This window comes from Cervus elaphus, chromosome 19, assembly GCF_910594005.1.
Source record: "Cervus elaphus chromosome 19, mCerEla1.1, whole genome shotgun sequence".
In the NCBI taxonomy this organism is placed as follows: Eukaryota; Metazoa; Chordata; class Mammalia; order Artiodactyla; family Cervidae; genus Cervus; species Cervus elaphus.
In genome coordinates, this window is record NC_057833.1 from 82,941,808 (window position 1) to 82,960,232 (window position 18,425).

The 18,425-nt window shown below is 53.1% G+C and overlaps 1 protein-coding gene across 2 annotated transcripts in view; it reads left to right on the top strand.

Annotated features, from left to right (window-relative positions):
• The first annotated feature begins 3,859 nt into the window (after positions 1-3,859).
• Positions 3,860-18,425, top strand: part of EPHB1 (EPH receptor B1) — a 451,560-nt gene continuing 436,994 nt past the window's right edge. Inside the window, exon 1 of one of the 2 annotated variants that reach the window (XM_043874863.1) lies at positions 3,860-4,291. In XM_043874863.1, coding sequence (XP_043730798.1) covers positions 4,234-4,291 — 58 coding nt within the window. In that variant the 5' untranslated portion in view covers positions 3,860-4,233. The remainder of the gene's footprint in view (positions 4,292-18,425) is intronic. The other variant, XM_043874864.1, reaches the window with a different exon arrangement.

The following is an 18,425-nucleotide window of genomic DNA, read 5'->3' on the forward strand; positions in this document are numbered from 1 at the left end:
ACTTAAAAGTAGCTTGGGTCATGGACTGTGTAACAAAACCTTTCATTTGTGCAGTTAAGTAATGCTTACAAAGAAAACGATGGGATAAAGGAGCAACTTAAGATCTCATGTACAAGACACCCACATGATCATTCTCAGACTGGTTACTATTTACCTATGCTCCCACAACTAAGTAGAATGAAGAAGCCAGGCTAAAACTACAACAAAAGAGATACAGGCTGGAGGTGAGCAAGAACTTTCTAGTAGAGTAGCTTCATAATGTATAGAAGGGAAGTTGGGCAGTTGCTTTCACTAGAAATGCTTTTCAATCTTTTAGACACAAAACTGTTTAGAGGTGGGGGTGTCCTAGTTAGCTGCCCCCAAACCTTCCAACCAGAAGGGCCTCTGAGTCTTAGCAAAAGGGTCAAGTCACCCTTGGGTGCCTGAGAGTGCTCAGCTGCTGGCTTAGAGGCAAACATCTGTCACTTTGAAGGAGTGATTTAGTGATATCAAATATAGGGGTGATTAATCAAGAAAACAAGTGAGCATTTGACATCAGAAAAAAAAAACAACCAGCCTAGGAGAGGCTTTGGGGGAAATGGGTACCCAGGCTTGGAATACCAACCAATGGTGCTTTCACGGATATTTACAGAGCATAACGTGTTGCGAGAGAGATCAATCTGCTGAACGGCTAAATTAATATTTAACTTGCTCAGGAAAAGTCAATCCCCTGGGCTATTAGGGAAATTAGCAAAAGCCCTAAACTGAAGCTGTTTTTACCTGAGCCACCAGCGTGTTCTAAAAGTCATCAGTGTCATTCCCTCAGACATTGTGAACTGATGTGCCCATCCCCACCTCAATCCAATTGCCTCCTTCTCTTCTTGTCATAGAACCGTTCCTTTAAACAAAACCCTGATATAGATGCCCAGTAAAACAAAAGTCTGTCTGAACAGAGGTGAGGTCTGAAGCTCCATCCTCTGACTGCATCTGTACTTCCCTACCTGCGTGTCCCCTGAGAGATCCTCGGAGCACAGCTTGAAACTCCTAGACAGTGGCCCCCAAGCCTCTCTGAGCAGTAGAACCCATCAGGGTGTGGACTGTAAAAAACATCTGTGGCCCTATCCCTACCGACTTAAAATCCTCAGGGTGAGCCATAGGGGCCAGAAGATATTAGGTTGGTGATCCTTGTGATCCTGGCACAGGTTCAGAGTGCCTGGCACAGTTCTTGGCATTCCTGTACTTGTGATGTCCCAGGCTCCTCCCAGAAGGGAGGTTTCCTGTTGGATAATGCCTTCATCCAGGTCTGGAAGAGCCACTCTGTACCTACACAAGGAGATGTAGCACAAGATTGTGAGTGAGAGAGACAGTTAGGGGACACTAAGGCTTCCTGAGAAAGGTGGGCTTTGGGAGGAAGTTGAAGGCAGGAAATTTATTTCATTTCAGTTTGCACAAAAACATCTGGTGCAATGCCTGTATGCAGCAGGTGCTCAATAAACACCTGTTCTCACTACCCACCATCACCCTTTAGCTGGTACCTTGCTGACTCTCCAGTCCTTCCTGTTACCTGACATCTCTTTCCTCTTTATAGTCATCCTTTTCCACTACTCCATAAGCTCTCCTGTGTCTGCGTCCCTATAGCCTTGAGCAGGTCTGCCTGGCTAGTAGTCATTACCCAATACAATTCCCTGGAATAAGTGGGTGAGTGCATGCTAGCTAGGTGCAAGGGAAGGAAAGCCTGGGCTGTGTTTAGGGGATCAAGCTGTTTGAACAGCCCAGCCCACAGGGAGGCTGGTGGAGTCTGGGCTGAGACGGCAGGTTGCAGGGAGCTTGTGGAAGAGTCTGGATGCCAGCCCAAAGTGGTCAGTCTTTCTTTAGCAGACAATGAGGAGCCATTAGGTTTCTGTACTGAGAAGAGATAAGATCAGGCTTGGCTGGAGGAGGACTGGTTTGGCAGCAGCAGGATTGGGGAAGGGAGGGGTTGGAAGCTGGGTGGCCAAGGCATTGGGCTGGCACTAGGAAGCTTCATGGGCTTGGGACAAGGGAGCAAGCTGTGGCAGAGGGGACTCTGCCTGATATGTCTCTCCTAAGACTGATGTAACAAAGGACAGAAAAGAGTCTGAGACTCATCTGTCTGTTCATCCACAGGGGGAGGGCTGGAGGCAGAAGAGCAGGTGAAGCTGCTGAGGAACTCAGCAAGCAGAGGTTTCAAGGATGGAGCCTGGTCAGGGGACAACTGAAAAGGGAACAGTAAGAAGTGCTAAGACAGGGAGGAGGAAAGTGGGCACCATGGAAACCGAGGCAAGAGCTCCAGGAGAACTGGTCCCTAATGTCAGGAGTGCTGAGGCCCTAGGAGGACTATGGGTAATGGGAGCGCATTCTTCCTGGGATGATGGCTTCAGAGATGTTGGGATGTACTTGGTGCAGCGTGATGGGGCAGAGGGCAGCTGGCACGGTGTTGAGGAGGAGGAGGGAGTGAAGGCCGATGCCGAGGCAGCTGGGATGGAGGGCAGTGGAGAGGGAGGTAGCCTGAGTCAGGGAGGGGAAGCAAAACAATGTCAGAATGGAGACAGGAGTCTGGCTAGGACTGAGTGGGGGCAGTCCCAAGCAGAGGAGAGACTTAACATTTCAGGGTGGGAACTTGATTTGGCAACGCGGTAAGAGGAGAACAGAGAGCATGGAAGAGGCCATCACATTTGCCCACTGTCAAGTCATTGACAAATCTGGGAAAGGCTTGGTGGGAAAGAGGTGGCTGCTGGGGGTAGGGGTGACCTAACAGGTCGTCCCTGATCCTGAAGAAGGAGAGCATCATCAGGTTTGGGGAGGGGGTGGAACAGTGAGGACACTTCTCCAGCATAGCGTCACAGCCTCAAGGCAGGTCCTTGATCTTAAACCATCCGGTTTAAAGAAAGCAGAGCTGGGGAAGCTGGGCTAGGGAGAATCACTCCTGTCTCCAATGCCCTGCCCCCCTTTGCAGTCCTTCTAATTCTTCCCCCACAGTACGGGTGCCTTTCCCTGCCCACTACCTTGCAGAGCTCTCCACTGTCCCTATTGCATTATGCCCCTCTAGGGGGTTATGTGACCACCGCTTATTCCCACCTGACCTGTTTTCTGGGATTGGGGTCCTCAGCGGATGTTCACAGAACACATGTGGAAGGACGCGCTAAAGGAAGTCAGGGACTTCTTGCGGGGGAGGAGAGGGGCAGGGAGCTGGATAGGAAGCGTATCCGTTGCTCTGCACACTGGGCTGATGCCCGCAGATTCTCTGAACCTCGTTCATTCAGTCAGCAGATGCACGCCATGACCTTCGACGGGCCAGGCACTGTTCTAGGCGCTGGCCATTCCGCAGTGAGCAAAGCCCACACACGAATCCCAAGAATGAAGACCCCACTCCAGTAAGGAGAGACCCACAATAAACAGGATAAGTATGAAACCACATGTTAGGTGAAGTGCTATGACAGGAGCAATAAGCTGTGCCATCGGGGTTGCACAAAATAGGGTAGTCAGCGCAGTCTTGCTGAGAAGATGAAAGAAGAAAAATTTGATTATTTAAAACGCACCTAAACCTGGTGGGCTCTAAGGGGAAGGGCCTGAGTCCGTTTCTTCCCTTGGCCCCCTAGATCAGGGCGTGGAGAGCCAGGGCCGGCTGCTGCGGTTCTCCGAGAGCACCACCAGGGGGAGCCCCGACCCCTCCTAGCGCCTTCCGAGCCCTCCCGCACAGCCTTGCAAGCAAAAGTTTTTCTTAAACTAACAATGCCAGTGTAAGGAGGTGCTCGCGCCTGATTGGATGGGGGAATTTTGCAGGTTTGATTCCTTGATTGGACAGGAGGTGTTAGGGGTGGGGAGAGAGCTGATGGTGGGGGATCCCGCTCCCTCCCCCGTCAGTCTGGCCGGCTCCGTCCTCTCGTAGGCTCGGATGTAGCTCGCAATGTGACACCAGGACGCACACGCACTCGCGCGCTCTACCCGGCTCGCACTCCCTCGCCCTCTCTCTCTTACACACAGGCACGCACACACCCACCTCTCCCATAAACACACACACACACATGCACACCCACAACCACGCGCGCCCGCACCGCCCCACGCGCGCACACTCCCGCCCACGCCCACGCCGCGCTCCGGGAAGTCCGGTCCCGGCCCGAGCGCGAAAGGATACGGAGAAGCCACCGGCGGGGAGCGCAGCGGCGCCCCGGGACGCGGCGCCCTCCCCGCGCGGCCGCCTCGGCTCGGGCTCGGCCTGGGGGCCGCCGGCCGGCGATGGCCCTGGATTTCCTGCTGCTGCTCCTCCTGGCATCCGCAGTGGCCGCAATGGAAGGTAACGTAGCCTCCGCGGAGCAAGTTGGCGGCTGTATTCCCGGGGCTTCTCTGGCTGCTGCGCGTCGCCCTCATCCCGAGACCCGAGGGCCAGGTTGTGGGAGAGCGTCGGCCACGACTGAGCGCGGGGCAGGGGCGGCACCCACCCGCGCGCCCCCGGCTGGCTCTCGGCGCCCGCAGCTGGTTCGCGGAGCCCCGTGGCTCCCGCGCTCCGGCGCTCCCTAGCAGCCCTGGTCTCCCGCAGCCTCGGAGAGCACAGAGCCCGCTGCATTGCGGTGCAGGCTCCTTAGCTCCGGCGCAACTGGGCGTTCGGGAAGAAGGGGCGCCTCTGGCCGTCCGGCCGCTGGAGTGCGGGCGTCTGTCCGCTCCCTTCCTATCCCTGGCACCGACGCCCTTAGGCGGCCACGGGCCACCTCTCCTTTTCCCCTGCTCCGGGTCCTTAGGCTCCGGGACTCGGCTCGGCAGGCTGGCGCTGCGCGCGGGGACCGGAGAAGCTCTGCCCCGGTACCCTGCAAGTGGCTGCCGAATGAGAGGGGCTGAGTTAGATGGCCCGACTCTCGGGGGACAGCTTAGTGGTCCGGGATCCGGCGGGGTGCATTCTTCCCGAGTCAGTCGGGGACAAGTGGACACCTTTGTCGCCTCTTGCACCTGGAAACGAGGGTGGGGTGGGGTGGGGTGGGAGATTGGTCCTGCCGAAACTCGCCCGCTCTACCCTTTGGCTGGGGAAGGTAGCCTATGCGCAGCATTGCTCTCAACCGCTACTTCAGCCTTGACTGTGCCTCCGCCGCCGCCGCCGCGGCGGGGAAAGCGCGCTCGGCGGGCACCGCGCCTGGCGCAGCAGGGAGCTCCGTGCTCGGCGGCGCCCGCGAATCCCTGTGGGAAATCCCTGCCCCCCTCCCGCCTCCCGCCACCCGCCCTCTTCTCCCACCCCATCCCTCGCAGCTGAGCGGCGGTCGCACCCCGCTTCGGAAACACAGCCCGGCCGGGAGCGGAGTTTAGTGCCGGGATGAAAGCAACTCTGGGGGAAATGCGCACCTCAGCCCCGCTCGCAGTCCCCGTGTCCGGCGCGGGTGAAACTCCTTCGAAGGACTTCGCGCGCTGCCCCCAGCGCCGGCGCTGCCTTCCGAGCTGGGAGCTCGCTCCGCTGGGCTGCCCGGGTCCTTGTCCTACTGCTACTGGTTGCCCAGAGGAACCCTCCATCCGCCCCACAGCCTCGTGGTTCAGCGCCCCGACCCCTCCGGAAAGCGCTGCCCTTCTCCAAGCCAAACTGGGGCCTTTTGGCCCCGGGCGGGGCTAGGATTCCCCGGCCTGGTGGTGAAGACCACCATATCCCGCGTTCGTTCTGGTGGCGGCGCGGGGGTGCGGCGATTAACGCCTCGAAAGCTCGCTCTTGCTTTTCTGAAGGTGGTGGTTTTGTCTGCCCTGCGCTTGCCGCTGCCCTTTCCGGCTGCTGGGTCTTTGTGCTTGTGGGTTGCTTTCGGGGTCGTGCAGGGACTGGAGCGTTGTGGGGCGCGAAAGACGCCCCGCGCAAGGGCTGCTCTGGTTTGGCTTCTTGAGGGACAAGCGCGGGAGCGGTTGAATTAGGGCCGGGTGGGCGAGGCACACTTCGAAAGCGGTCAGGACGACCTGGGAGAGCGGGCATTTGCAATGGTCGAGGGCACACTGGACTTTCTAGCGCTGGGGCGGCGCATCCTGCCCGCCTCTCTTGCTGTCCGCTGAATGGTCAGCGGCTCGGTCTCGGAGAGCTGATAGGTGCCCACTTTAGGAACCTGGTCTCAGGGTTGGGTTTCCACGTTGAAGGAGGGCACTTGCAATTTTGCATTCGAGCGAAATTGGGGAGCAAATGAATGGGAAGTCCCCAGGCGTCTCGCGGCGCGCTGGTGCCGCCCTAGACCCTCTCTTGACCTGTCTGCTGCACTGGAGCTGCCCCAAGGAGGGTGCTGTGGTGCCGGTACCCAGCCCCCTGTACCCGTCCGGTCACCCGTGGGTTCTGGAGCGACCCAGAGTCGGGCCTGTGGCCTTTCTGTGTGCGCAGCCCAGAAACTTTACCTTTAGCCTAGCCAGAAGAGCTTGGCTTTCTGGACTGAACGTCTCTCCAGTAAGGGTTAAAAGAAACGCCACATTCAGCAGAATATTAAAGCAGCCCCGGCCTCTTGCTCAGCGCACAGAGATAGTACACACCATTCACTCCTGCCTCTCCCGGGTGAGCACAGGCAAGCTCATTTTCTCCTCTGCACACGCGGAGGTGCCTTCCCGCCTGCCTGGCTGGGCTGGGGCCAGCGTCATTCGTTTGTGATGAGTGAGGAATAATTATCAGAAAAGTGGATCAATGAGCTGCCTAGGCAGATCGCAGATCCCTCTCAAACTGCCGTGGCCGGGGGCGCCCCTCCTGGCGGGTTTGGCCACTTCTGTGTCTGCCTGTCGTCTTTCCTGGGTCTCTGGTGGAATTTCAGTGGGGCATTGTTGCCCAGGGCAAGCGGCTCCAAGACCAGGCAGGTCCTCAGCACAGGCCAGGGCCGGACCAAAGCGTTAGCAGAAACCATGGGCCAGGTGGGGACACTTAGCCAGAAGCAGGCAGTGTCCTCTGAGAGCCTCTGCCTTGATGGAAGGAAGAGGGAGCTGGCTACCCTGCAGAGAGGGGTAGGCCCACGCTGAGGGACACCGCCCCTGCTTTCCGCCGTCTCCTCCCACTTCCATCTAGCCCCTGGCTCTGCTCGTGAGAGAGATGGCCTGCGGGGCAAAGGCTTTCAGAGAGGAGCAGGCAGGCTTGGGGGTGGGGGCAGGGATGCTGACATACCCTGGACCGAGAACCAGGCCTCTTTTCTCTGTCTCCAGAAAAAACAGCTGCCTCTTGAAGCTCATGTCTTTTCACATTGGATCTGAGCGCTTGTCGATGGGCTGCTGGTGTCTGCAGGCTGCATTCTCTGAGCTGCCCTTTGGCCCATGCCCCTCATGGTGGAGTCTGGAGACCTGGGCTTCTGTGGTGTTGGGCTGGAAGCAGACACTTCTCCCTCGGAGTAGAGTATTCCTGAGCTAAGCGTGGTGGCCCTGCTGGGAGGCAGTGCTCTGGAATGACTGACAGCCTGTAGCATCCTCCTAGCCTCAGCACCAGTGTCCATGAATGACCATAACAAATGCAGGTGGCCTCTGCTTGCCACACTGCCTGGCCAGAGCACTCCCAGGAGAACTGCTCTTTCATGTGGCCCAGAGGGAAATCCTGGACTTGCCACCCTTGAGTGTGCGCATGTTTGATTTGGTGGTAGATTTTTCAGGACTTAGCAAATAGTGGATTCTCCGAAGGAATCGCTAATGGATGAACACACATACCACACCTGGAAATGCAAGGGCCCTAAGTTCACCATCCACAGTTAAGTCTATCACAGGTTGGTGGCAAAAACCCTCAACCTCAGTCTGGATGCCGACAACAGGCCACCAGGTCAGGTAGCAATTGATTGTTTCTGCGTTTTCGATTAGTGTTTCTTTGTTATGTGTGCCTCCGGTTTGGGTATCCTGAGCTTGCAAGCGGTAGCAGGCACCAAAGTTTTAAAAAAAATATATCTGGAGAGAAAAGTAAATTTGAGAGAATTCTATCCGTTAGCTGACTTTATTTTCTGTGCATTGTAAAATGGTTGCCATTACTCAGTGATTGTGGAGGGCCACCCGAAGCCATTGAGTGGAATGCTGGTGAGATAGGGTAACGCAGCCCTCGGCTATTTCTCGAGAAGACTCTTGGCAGTGTAGACAGCTGCAGGGGTCGGGCCCAGCCCTGGCCAGTTCCGAACCTTCTGGCTTGGCAGAGCAAAGCTGCCAGTGGCTGGTGATGCTCACCCTTTCCAGCCTAGGAAGTCAGACAGGTAACACACACATTATGAGGTTATCCCTGAACTAGTTTAAAAATAAAGATGCTGTTAAAGTCAAAGATACATTCACATTATTAAACTAAAACAGTCATCTTAGTTAATCCTCAAGAGTTCTTAGAAACCCTATGGTTTTGAATGTAGGGTTTCCAGCGTGGGCAAAGGGCGGAGGCAGTTTTGGAAGCCACAGAGGGGAATGTCATTTCAGGCAGGGTTTTTGGCTTTAGGCAGCTTCATGCCACCTGGGTAATTTGCTGTAGACTCTTGGGCTCTTTCTGCCAAAGTTCAGCAGGTCTGGATGGATTCTGAAAGACTGTATTCTGGCCTCCCAAAAGATCCTGCTGAAGATCCTTCTTCCTGGAAACTCTGCCCAGGGGAATCACCCTAACATAGCTGCAGTCACAAATCCTGGGCAGGTCTTGCTCCACTTCGCCCTTGCTGAACAGCCTGGGCATCTTCATTTTTATGGATTATAAAGGCCCCCAGTGATGCAGATGCAGACAGCCTGGCACTGGTATATTTGAAAACTGCTGATAATAGCTCACACTTAATGCTCGGTGTTATTCTAGGTACTTTATATAAATTAATTTGCTTATTTTTTAGACAACCCTGGTGGATTGGTATTATTATCAACCTTCCTCTCCCATTTTTCAGATGAGAAGATTGAGGTACAGGGTGGTTCAATAATTTGATAAGGTCACAAAACTTGTAAGAGGCTTGTGTTTGAACCCAGGCAGTCAGTGTTCTTAACCACTCCACCTCACTTCACCACTTTTGTGAACTTTGCAAGAAGAAAGGTTCAGATCTGCCTGAATTCATGGATGGGAAAAATTCTAATGCTGATTCAGCCACTGGTCATTGGGTACTCTGTTGATTATTAGGGACTCCATGTTTCCATGGTCACAGGAAAAGAGATGAGTGAAATGTTCAGACAGTCTCGACACTTCAGCTGAAGCAGGTTTCCTGCCCCACTTTTCCCACGATCCACCTACCCCACCCTGCACACGTGTAGATGCAGAGCTGGGGACCTGCACCGTGGCATGGCTTCTGGTATGGAATTTAGTAGCAGGACTGGGAGCATCTCTGTTCCTCCTCTTGTCCTGGCCAGCTTTCCCAAGGAAGAAACGATTGCAGACAAGGGCCCCAAAGGAGATGGGCCTAGGCTCCCTAGGCATCTTGGGGGCAGTGGAGGGAGCACACTGGACCCTTAGCTGTCTCATCCCCTCCCCCAGTCTTCTAGAACACATCCCTACACCTGGGTTCTAGGAGTCTGCATTCCTTGGAAGAGCTCCCTTTATGTCTCCCTCTTCTGCATTAGCCACTAAAGCAACCTGAATATTTCTGTTAGATTTCCATGTCTCCAAAGGTGGTGCCGAAACAGAGCATTGGATGCCTGCCCTTCTGAGGAAATGACTATAATAATAAAGTAACACCCTGGGAGAGATTCCATATTTCAAAGTACAATTTTGCTGAGAAATTTCTCAGTCCCTTCTGTAGATTCCATTTAAATTGCAGCGATAAATCAGGGCCCCCAGGTGTGTGTTTGTGCTCAGAGGGGGGCGTTGAGTGACCAGGTCAAGGCCACCTGCTCCATCAAACGCCTGACATCTGAGTTACCTCACTAACTTTTGTTGATGACTCTTCTGGGGGTCAGAGAGATGGGAACATGCTGTGCTGGGGGCCTGGAGGATGGTGGACTCGGTTCTTCTTTGCTAATGGAAACCTGCTTTCCATCTGACCTAAGATACAAGAAGCAACTGGATGTCTAGTTCACTCTCTCCTTCTCTGTGTCCCAGTTTTTTCATTGTTGAAAGACTAGAGGAAGGGCCATCATGATGGAGAGGATAGCAAGGGCTTAGGGTGGGGGCAAACCCCAGGGGAGAAGCAGTGATAGAATTAGGAGGTTTGGGATAGCAGTAGTAGGTAATGTGAAGTCTGGGGCATGGTGACCCCCTGACTAGTTGTGGGTGGGGTGTGGATCCTCATAGACTGGTGGGGGTTCTGCAACAGCAGCTCAGAGATGAGTGAGGTGAGCCTGGCTGACATCAGGAAGGGCCTTAGCCTGGTGCCTCCACGAGGAGACTTTGCTCCTGGGACTTCCTGTTGGCCTGGTCCAGCACGGGGACCGCAGTCTCCACTGGTCCCACGGAGCATCATCTGCCAGGTGCCTCTCAGTGAAATTTGGCTTTACATTTGCCACTAGCTTTGTGAAAGAGAAGGCGTCATTTCCACAGCCTGGGAAGAGTGTCTTACTCACTCACTCTCTTGGTCCCCAGGCAGCTTGGAGTGTTACTGAGCCTCAGAGCTGAAATTTGGGGCCCTTCGCTATATCGTAACGACCCCCATAATGGAGTCTTGAGGATGCTCAGCTACTAGAGACATTGAAGAGGTGGTGAAAAAGGCCCTCTCACTCCCTCCCCAGCAGAGGTGTTCCTCCAGGGCAGGGAAACTCCATCACCCACAGACAACACGATTAGCAGCTGCTGAAGGTTCCCAGAGCTCTCGGTAGCAGAGCTGGGCCAACGTGGAAACATATAGGAAATTTCCCGAGATTTACCAGGGCTCATTTCTGCCCGCAGGTTGCACCTGAGGCCCTAGTCTCTCCTCTCGCTCCACCTGCTTCCTAGCAGCAAAGTGACAAAATGACTGATTTGAATTTAACCTCCTTGCCCTGCTTCTCTATCCCCCACCCCCACCCCATGGAGGTGATAATGAGCAGAGAAATGGGCAGAGGCAGGTGGCCAGGAGGGGAGGGGCAAGTGAGGGAGCAGGGGGCCCCAGGTCTAGCCTAACACTAGTGTCTGAGGTCCCTGGGACTGATCCAGGGGCCGCTGCAGCACGTGGGAGCCCACAGGGCTTGTTCCCAGGGCCCTGGCATATTGGGAGTGGGGCTGGAGGCAGATTTTAGGGATATGAAGAGACTTTCTAGAAATCCTACAGCCTGAAAGCACTAGAGCCAGGACTGGACTAAGCTTTTGTTTTTCCATTTATCATGTGCTGGTTGATCCCATACTCTTAATATCCAAGCATCTGTTGACCCGTTTTACAGGTGAGGAAGCTGAGGCTTCCTCAAGTTACAGACACAAGAACTAAGATTCAAACTTAAGTTTTAGCAAATTGAAGTTGGACAGCTCTTCAGGCCACTGCCTCCTAGTTCAGTGCCTTTTCCGTTGAACGTTGCTTACTCATGAATGGAAGCAGGGAGCACTTATTAAGCACCAGCTGTTTACTCACCGTCTTGCCAGGTGCTGTCCTGGCAAGTATCCTGGTCCCTGTGGCCAGGCTTCCCTCTTGCTGTCTGGACCTGCTGACCTGTGCTCCAGCTAGAGGAAAACCATTTCCCTTCTCCGTTTGCATTTTCCTATTTGTACATGGCCTTTTCCATGTTCTCCCACCAGTCAGACCCCTGCTGTGGTCATTAGTGGTTTTCTCTTTGCCGCGTATCCGTCTGGCTCACGTCTTTGATGTGCTGCTTAGATGGTGGCTGCTTGGCATCTGTGCCGGGCTGTGGGGGTGGGGGTGTGTGGGGGGGCTGGGTTGCCGTGGGCCTCCTGGAGCTCCCACCACAGGCCTGCCTTCTAGACGGAGGGCCAGCTGCCCGGGTTCTCCTTTGGGAGCCGCCCCAGTTTCTGCCCTGTGCACCCCACCCTGCTTGGGGCCGTGTTACTGCCAGAGCTCTGGCCGCTCCTGCCCATCTGGACAGGTGCAGACTCACATCAGGGGAGGACTCAGGGGTTTAGCATCAGGTTTGAGCGTAGATGGATGTGTAGGAGGAGGGGGGAGAGAAACCCCTGAGCGTCCTAGTCTCATTGGACAGTGCTCAGTCCCCCTGGGACCGCGCCTGTGGACAGGGCTGAGCAGAAGGACTGGGAATAATAGCAGGCAGCTTCATCGACAGGGGTGACAGAGAGAATGCCTTATCTGCGAGAGGCAGCTGGGCCCTGCGGTTAATTATTCTGTTGTTTTCCTCTCGCTATTTTTCCAGCACATCAAGGTGGGACCTTTGCCCTTGGCTTTATCATTGATGCTGAGGCCTGAGCCTGGTGGTGAGCTTGGAAGAGTGAGAACGAAGGGAGGAACCTCTCCAGGAGGGGCTGGAGGGGAGCCCATCCAGGGATGCTCTCAGCCCTTCGGCAGTGCATCCAAGTGGTCTGGATGAACTGGGGGTGAGGGGGCAGGCTGTGAGCCTCAGGGCAAGGAAGAGGGTGTTAGTATCAGAACATTCACGTGAGTTGTGGGCAGGCACCCAGTGGCCCACGTTGGGCGCTGTCAGACCATACTTTGGGTGTCAGACCACATACCATGCTGTTCGGGTTTATCCTGGCTGGGACATGCGTGAGTCTCTTCCAGCACCTTCATGATGTGAGACCTTTTACAATCTGGGTCCTCCTTTCCCCACCTTTTCCCATTAGCATCATGTCCTGCTGCTCCATCTTCCCTGCTGCATGCCAGCACAGGTGCACACCCACTGCACAGGCACACACACGCTGGGCACCCCCCATTTCTTTCCCCCCAATATGTGCAGAGGCCTGATTGAGCCTTCTGCTGCTATGTACCTCTGAGTCTGTACCTGCTTGGTGTGTCTGTGTTGTGTTTGCCACTGATCTTTTCTTGGATAACTTTAATTTATTGTTTTGAATTTGCCACAATTCGCCTCCTCTGGGAAGCCTTCATCCCAGCCCTGGGCTGGATGAGGTAGCCGGCCGGTTCCCACCACACCCATCTCTGCTTCCCTCAGTGGGAGCCCGGTCCACACTGGTCCGTAACTATGTGTTGATTTGTCTGGGTACCCCATAGCTCTGTGAGCCCCTGCAGGGTGGGGCTCTGGCTTAACTGTCATGGTACGCCCACCATATGGCGCATAGGTAGCAGCAGTAAATATGTGTCATATTAATGAATACAAAGAAATGAAAATCAGCAGAACACACACAAAAAACCCTGAAATCATGTCCTTTGTGGGAGTTTAAAATGTCTGCAAATTTTTCTACTCTTTTCATCAAAATGTGAAACCTAATTCTTCTCCTTTTTAAATATGGGTTGGCCTTCTGACTCTAATGAATAGACTGTGGCAGAAGTGATCTTGCATGACTTTGGAGGTGAGTTCAGAGAAGATACTGCAGCTTTTCTTTGGCTCTCTTTTACATGAGGGATGCTTGCTCTTGTGACTCAGCCACCATATTGTGAGGAAGCCCAAGCAACTTGGAGAGATCACTTGTAGATGTTCTAGCCACAGCCCTAGCTCATATTCCAGCCCACTACCAGCATAACATGCCAGATATCTGAGCAGGGGAGTGTTCAGATGGTTGCAGCCCCCATCTTTCCAGTCATTCCTGCTGACTCTGAGTGGGAAGAGACAGGCTTTCCTCATTGAACCCTGTCCAAATTATAGATTTGTGAACAAAATAGATCTTGTCATGTTTAAAATGACTGGGTTTTGGATTGGTCTATTATGTTGCCATTGATAGCCAAAATATCCTAGGAGAAGTAGTGAAGGAAAAATGGTGTAGAGAAGACTAGAGAGAACTTGAGGGAGGTTAGGGATGGGGAGAAGAAATATCTCAGTCATTCAACTTCTAGCAAATATTTGTCAGCTTCCTACTATGTGCCAGGCAGTATGCACAAAACAGGGAGTAATGAAGGGGAACACAGCCCTTGGGGGCATCCTAGTGGTGGGACAGATGGTCGTTAAGAAGAAAAATAATGTAGAACATAATTTTAGGAAAGTACTATGAAGGGAATAAACAGGGTGATGTGATGGATGCAGGCTTGGGCAACTGAGAATGAGAGGAGAGGGGAGGGGAGGGGAGGCCCCTCTTTGTGAATGCATGAAGGGTGGTCTTGCCATGCAGGCTAGACTTTACTCTGCATGGGAGATGGGTTTTGGCTTGATTATGCAATTCTTTCCAGCCAGGCTGAACCAAACTGGGATAGGCTGCCTTGAGGGATGATACAGCCCCATCCCAGAGTGTCCAAGGAGGGCTGAGCTGCTCCCAGAGGTGAGAGCCCAAATTCTACAAGAGGCAAATGGGGACTGGGAGCTGCAGGACAGAACTGACAGCTTGGCTTGGGAGCCGCCAGCTTCATAAATGCTGATACAGAGCACATTTACTGAGCATCTACATGAGAAATGTACTTGAAGCGGAAAACATGAAGTTCAAGAAGACACAGCCTTTCTTTCCAGGAGCTCCCTGATTAACACATTGGTGGGGGAGACAAAGCTGTGCAGACTACAGGCTGTCGCAGGAGGTGTGATGGAGTCTGCTAGCTAGCTGTGGTGTAACAGTTACACATCAGCTGCTAGGAGAAACCAAAGGAGAGGATCGTACTTCCAGTGGGAAGGATCTGAGGCAGGATTGTGTGCGTAAGAGACAGAGAGAGACACGTCCTCCTTGGGGGACAGGTAGACGTTTGTCAGACAGAGATGGGAGTGGGTTGGGATGAGAAACCAAAACTGATCATCATTCCTGTCTCCTTTCTCATGCTGGTGGACCCTAGGGCTCTCGTGAAGGGCTTTGCCTGTTGTGTTAGCCATATCTTCGGTTGTAGAGACGGATGTACAGCTTAAACTGGAGGAGAGCAAAGGTTAAGGAGCGATTGCTGGCCTTTGTTTTCTTGGATATTTTGGGACTCGGGTTGTGACTGTATCTGGGGCACCAATGCTGTCTTAGGCTCAGTCTCCCTTTATTCATTCCTTAGCTTTGTGTTTGTGTCAGCCAAGTTCTGGGCAGAACACAGCTGGTATTCTCAAAGGGTTAGTTGAGGAGAGTACAGTGAAGAGACTCTTTTCCAGAGGTGTGAACAGGGCTAAGGGAATTAAATGGGCTTCCCCTGGTATCTCAGCTGGTGAAGAAGCCACCTGCCATGCAGGAGACCCCGACTCGATTCCTGGGTCGGGAAGATCCCCTGGAGAAGGGATAGGCTACCCACTCCAGTATTTTGCTTCCCTGGTGGCTCAGATAGTAAAGAATCCGCCTGCAATGCAGGAGCCCTGGGTTCGATCCCTGGGTTGGGAAGATTCCCTGGACGAGGGCATGGCAACCCACTCCAGTATTCTTGGAATCCCTTTGGACAGAGGAGCCTGGTGGGCTACGGCCCATGGGGTCAACAAAGAGTCGGACATGACTAAGCAACTAAGCATAGCCCAGCAGGGGAACCAAACAGGACTGGGTGTACCCAGGATCTGGCGGTAGTGGGAAGCGATAGCTCCCCAAGGCCAGAAACGGCAATGGGAGGTGCCGTCAGGACCTGGTCAGGGCTGTACTGGGAGAGGGCCCTGGGGCAGGAGTGCAGTCCGAGACACAGGAGGGCATGGGGGCGGAGAGGGGCGATGGAGTCCTGGAACTCTTTCCCCTCCACTTTCTCATCGCCTGCCAGTACCTCCTGTTGGGTGAACCCATCAAGAAGGCAGAGGACAAGGTGGCCTGATCCATGGAAGTCAGTCTCCTGGGTCTCAGAAGAGTGCAAAACAAGCTGGAGAATGGGCCTGGAGGGGCTATGGAGAATAATCAGCTCAGCCATTTACCTTGACTTCACTCTCCAACAGCTCTCCCACCAGATACTCACGTGGCTACTGGCAGCTCACACTCATGTCCTCTGGAAATTTTGGCAGAGTGATGAATTCTCACTCCCAGTAGCTCTAGCAGAGGCCCTGGAAGTTTTGCCTCCTTGGTTCCCTTGGGTCCTAAGCCTCTCCATGAACCAGGCTCTGTCACCAGCATGTTGAAATGCACTCATTGGCCAGCTGTGGTGCGCATGACTACCCATCCCCAGAGCTGGGGGGAGAGGGGTAGCCCAGACCCATCTGAGCCACCAGGCCAGAGATGGGGAGGGCTGGCTCCGCCCAGAAATGTCAGGGTGCTGTTACTGGAAGTAGTGGGAATGGGTCTTGGACAGGGCAGGCGTCTTCCATAGCCATTCAACCTTCTTGCATCATTGGAACATAAGAGAGCTGGTGTGTAGGAAAGGAAAGAACATAGACTTCGGGGGCAGAAGGAGGCGGCTGTAGCTGTGATGGTTCTGGGTGAAGTTGTGGGAGAAGCTGGGGAAACTGTAGGTGAGAGAAAAGTGAGAACCCAGGAAGGGCAACCTGGAGATGGCTGGGCCAACAGTTTCTTTCTGGCTGAGGATGTTTTCTATATCCCTGAGCATTAAGATCAAACTCAAAGTGATGAACAGGCAGACAGCAGGGGTATTTGACTGAAGGCAAACTGAGTTTAAGACTAGAGCATCTCAGTTAGACTCTGAAAAAGGAGGGCTCCTTTTGGGGACAAGATGAAAAAAATGATGAGTGAGGAGCCATGCTTCTCACTGTATCTCTGGGTTCCAGCATAGATGCCACAACATCTTAACCTAACCATTGCATTTAAATTGAATCCTCAGTGCAGAGCAAGAAAGAAAGAAATGCGAACTCATAGGTACCTGGTAAGATGGCTCATTTCCCCTTACTTTCCCCCACTCTCAGTCACGGCTTAGTTTCACCAGAAATTCCATTTGTGTCAGTAGCACATTTAGTCAGTTTTCTGTGTACTTTTTGTCTAGGTTTTGAGACTTGTATAAAGATGGCAGGTCTTCGGTGTCCTTTGTAGACTTCCTTCGTCACACCTTAGATGTCTCTTTCTCTTTTGGGAGCGAGGCATCTGAAATCTGCTTAGAGTTCACCAGAGGAAGACTCCATTTGCCCTTCCAGTTTCCCTGCTCTTTGCTCTAACTTTCCTCTACTCCCAGCCAAGCAGAACAAGAACAGTTTGGTTTTTTTCTTTTTAAACACAGTAGCACAGTACTGCCGCTCCGCACGAAAACCCGTGGTTTTCTTTTTCCAATCAGAAGAAAGTAATTTTCCTTTCACTCACCTGACTAACTTGTTCAAAGCATCCCCTCCCCACCCTTTTCTGATATCTTGCTGCTAAGTATTTGCCAGTTCATTTGCATCTGAATGGTTCCTTAGCAACTATCATACCCTCTGGATTAGGTACAAAGCTGCTCTCTGACACAGGCTGCCAGGGCTCCATCGCCCTTGTCTATGGTACCTGAGTTCCCAAACGGAGCCCTGCCCAGACGCAAGACACAGTCACTGACAACATTACATGGGTTCTGAATTACAATGCAGTTCTCCTTACCCTATCTGACACGCAGACCTCTAAGAAGACCCTAGTTCTTGAAAGGCTCCTAGTAGCCTATATGTTCCTGAAAACTGCCCTCTGATGTAGGTCTTAGGGAAGAGAGTCACAGATCTCAACGTTGGATGAGTGTCCTGTCTTCAGACAGGCAGTGGGTTTGTTGCATTTTGTAGACCTGGCTGCTGAGGCTCAGAGAGGTGAAATGACAGGATGGGACAGGAATCTGGACATGCCGAGGTGGGACGGGAGCTCGGGGCATTGCTGTCACAAACTGTAAGAGTGACTCCCATTTGCCAACTATTGTGAGCTTTAGGAATAAACTGAAAGAAAGAATAAAAAAAGAAATATAAAAAACCAAAACATAGATATATGACTCTTCTGAAATCCTAGGAGCTTTTCATTTCTCACCTAACCAGAAAGAATAATTGCCCAAATGAATATGCCACATGTATACATCACCTCGTTTCTCTGATCTTGGTGGTCGGCATTCTTTCCATTCTTGGGCTTGTAGCTGTGGGTCGCACTGGACGAGTGAGGGGAAGCCCCGTGTGCATGTGTGTTGGTGTGTCTGTGCGTGCATGCGCTTGTGTGTGTATTTATGCAGATAATGTGGATAGACTGGCCCGGGGACCGGTTAGCAAATCAGAATATTCTGCGCCAGCCAGTGGTGCTACTATTTAGCAGCACCAGGCCTCCACCACCAGGGCTCACTGGCACGGAACAGCTGGCAAATGGAAGATGCTATTCAGAAAAGGACAATGAGAACAAAGCTGGTTCTACAGCAGGGCTGACCTTTGCGACTCCCACTTCACGTTGTTATTAAATATCCAGAAAAGACTGAAGGAACAATTATAGTATTGTCATAACGTCTAAGTGCACAAGCCAGCCTTGTACAGGGAGTCTGGGGCTCAGCTAAGCCTGACGAAGCAGGACTCAGAGACTGCGCTTAATTTCTGCTCACCTGGAGTTGGTCTTCATCATTTCATGCCGCAGAAAGCTCCCCAAGTGCTGCATGCAGTTCTGCCATTAGGGGCTCCAGAAGCAAATCTGTCCGGAGGAAAGGGCTGGGAATCCTTGGATTTGTGCTTGGCTCCCTGTAGAGTTTTGTGTGCGGTCGTGGTTGAGGCCATCCTAATGGGCTAGGCTGGGTGCTGGCGGCCAG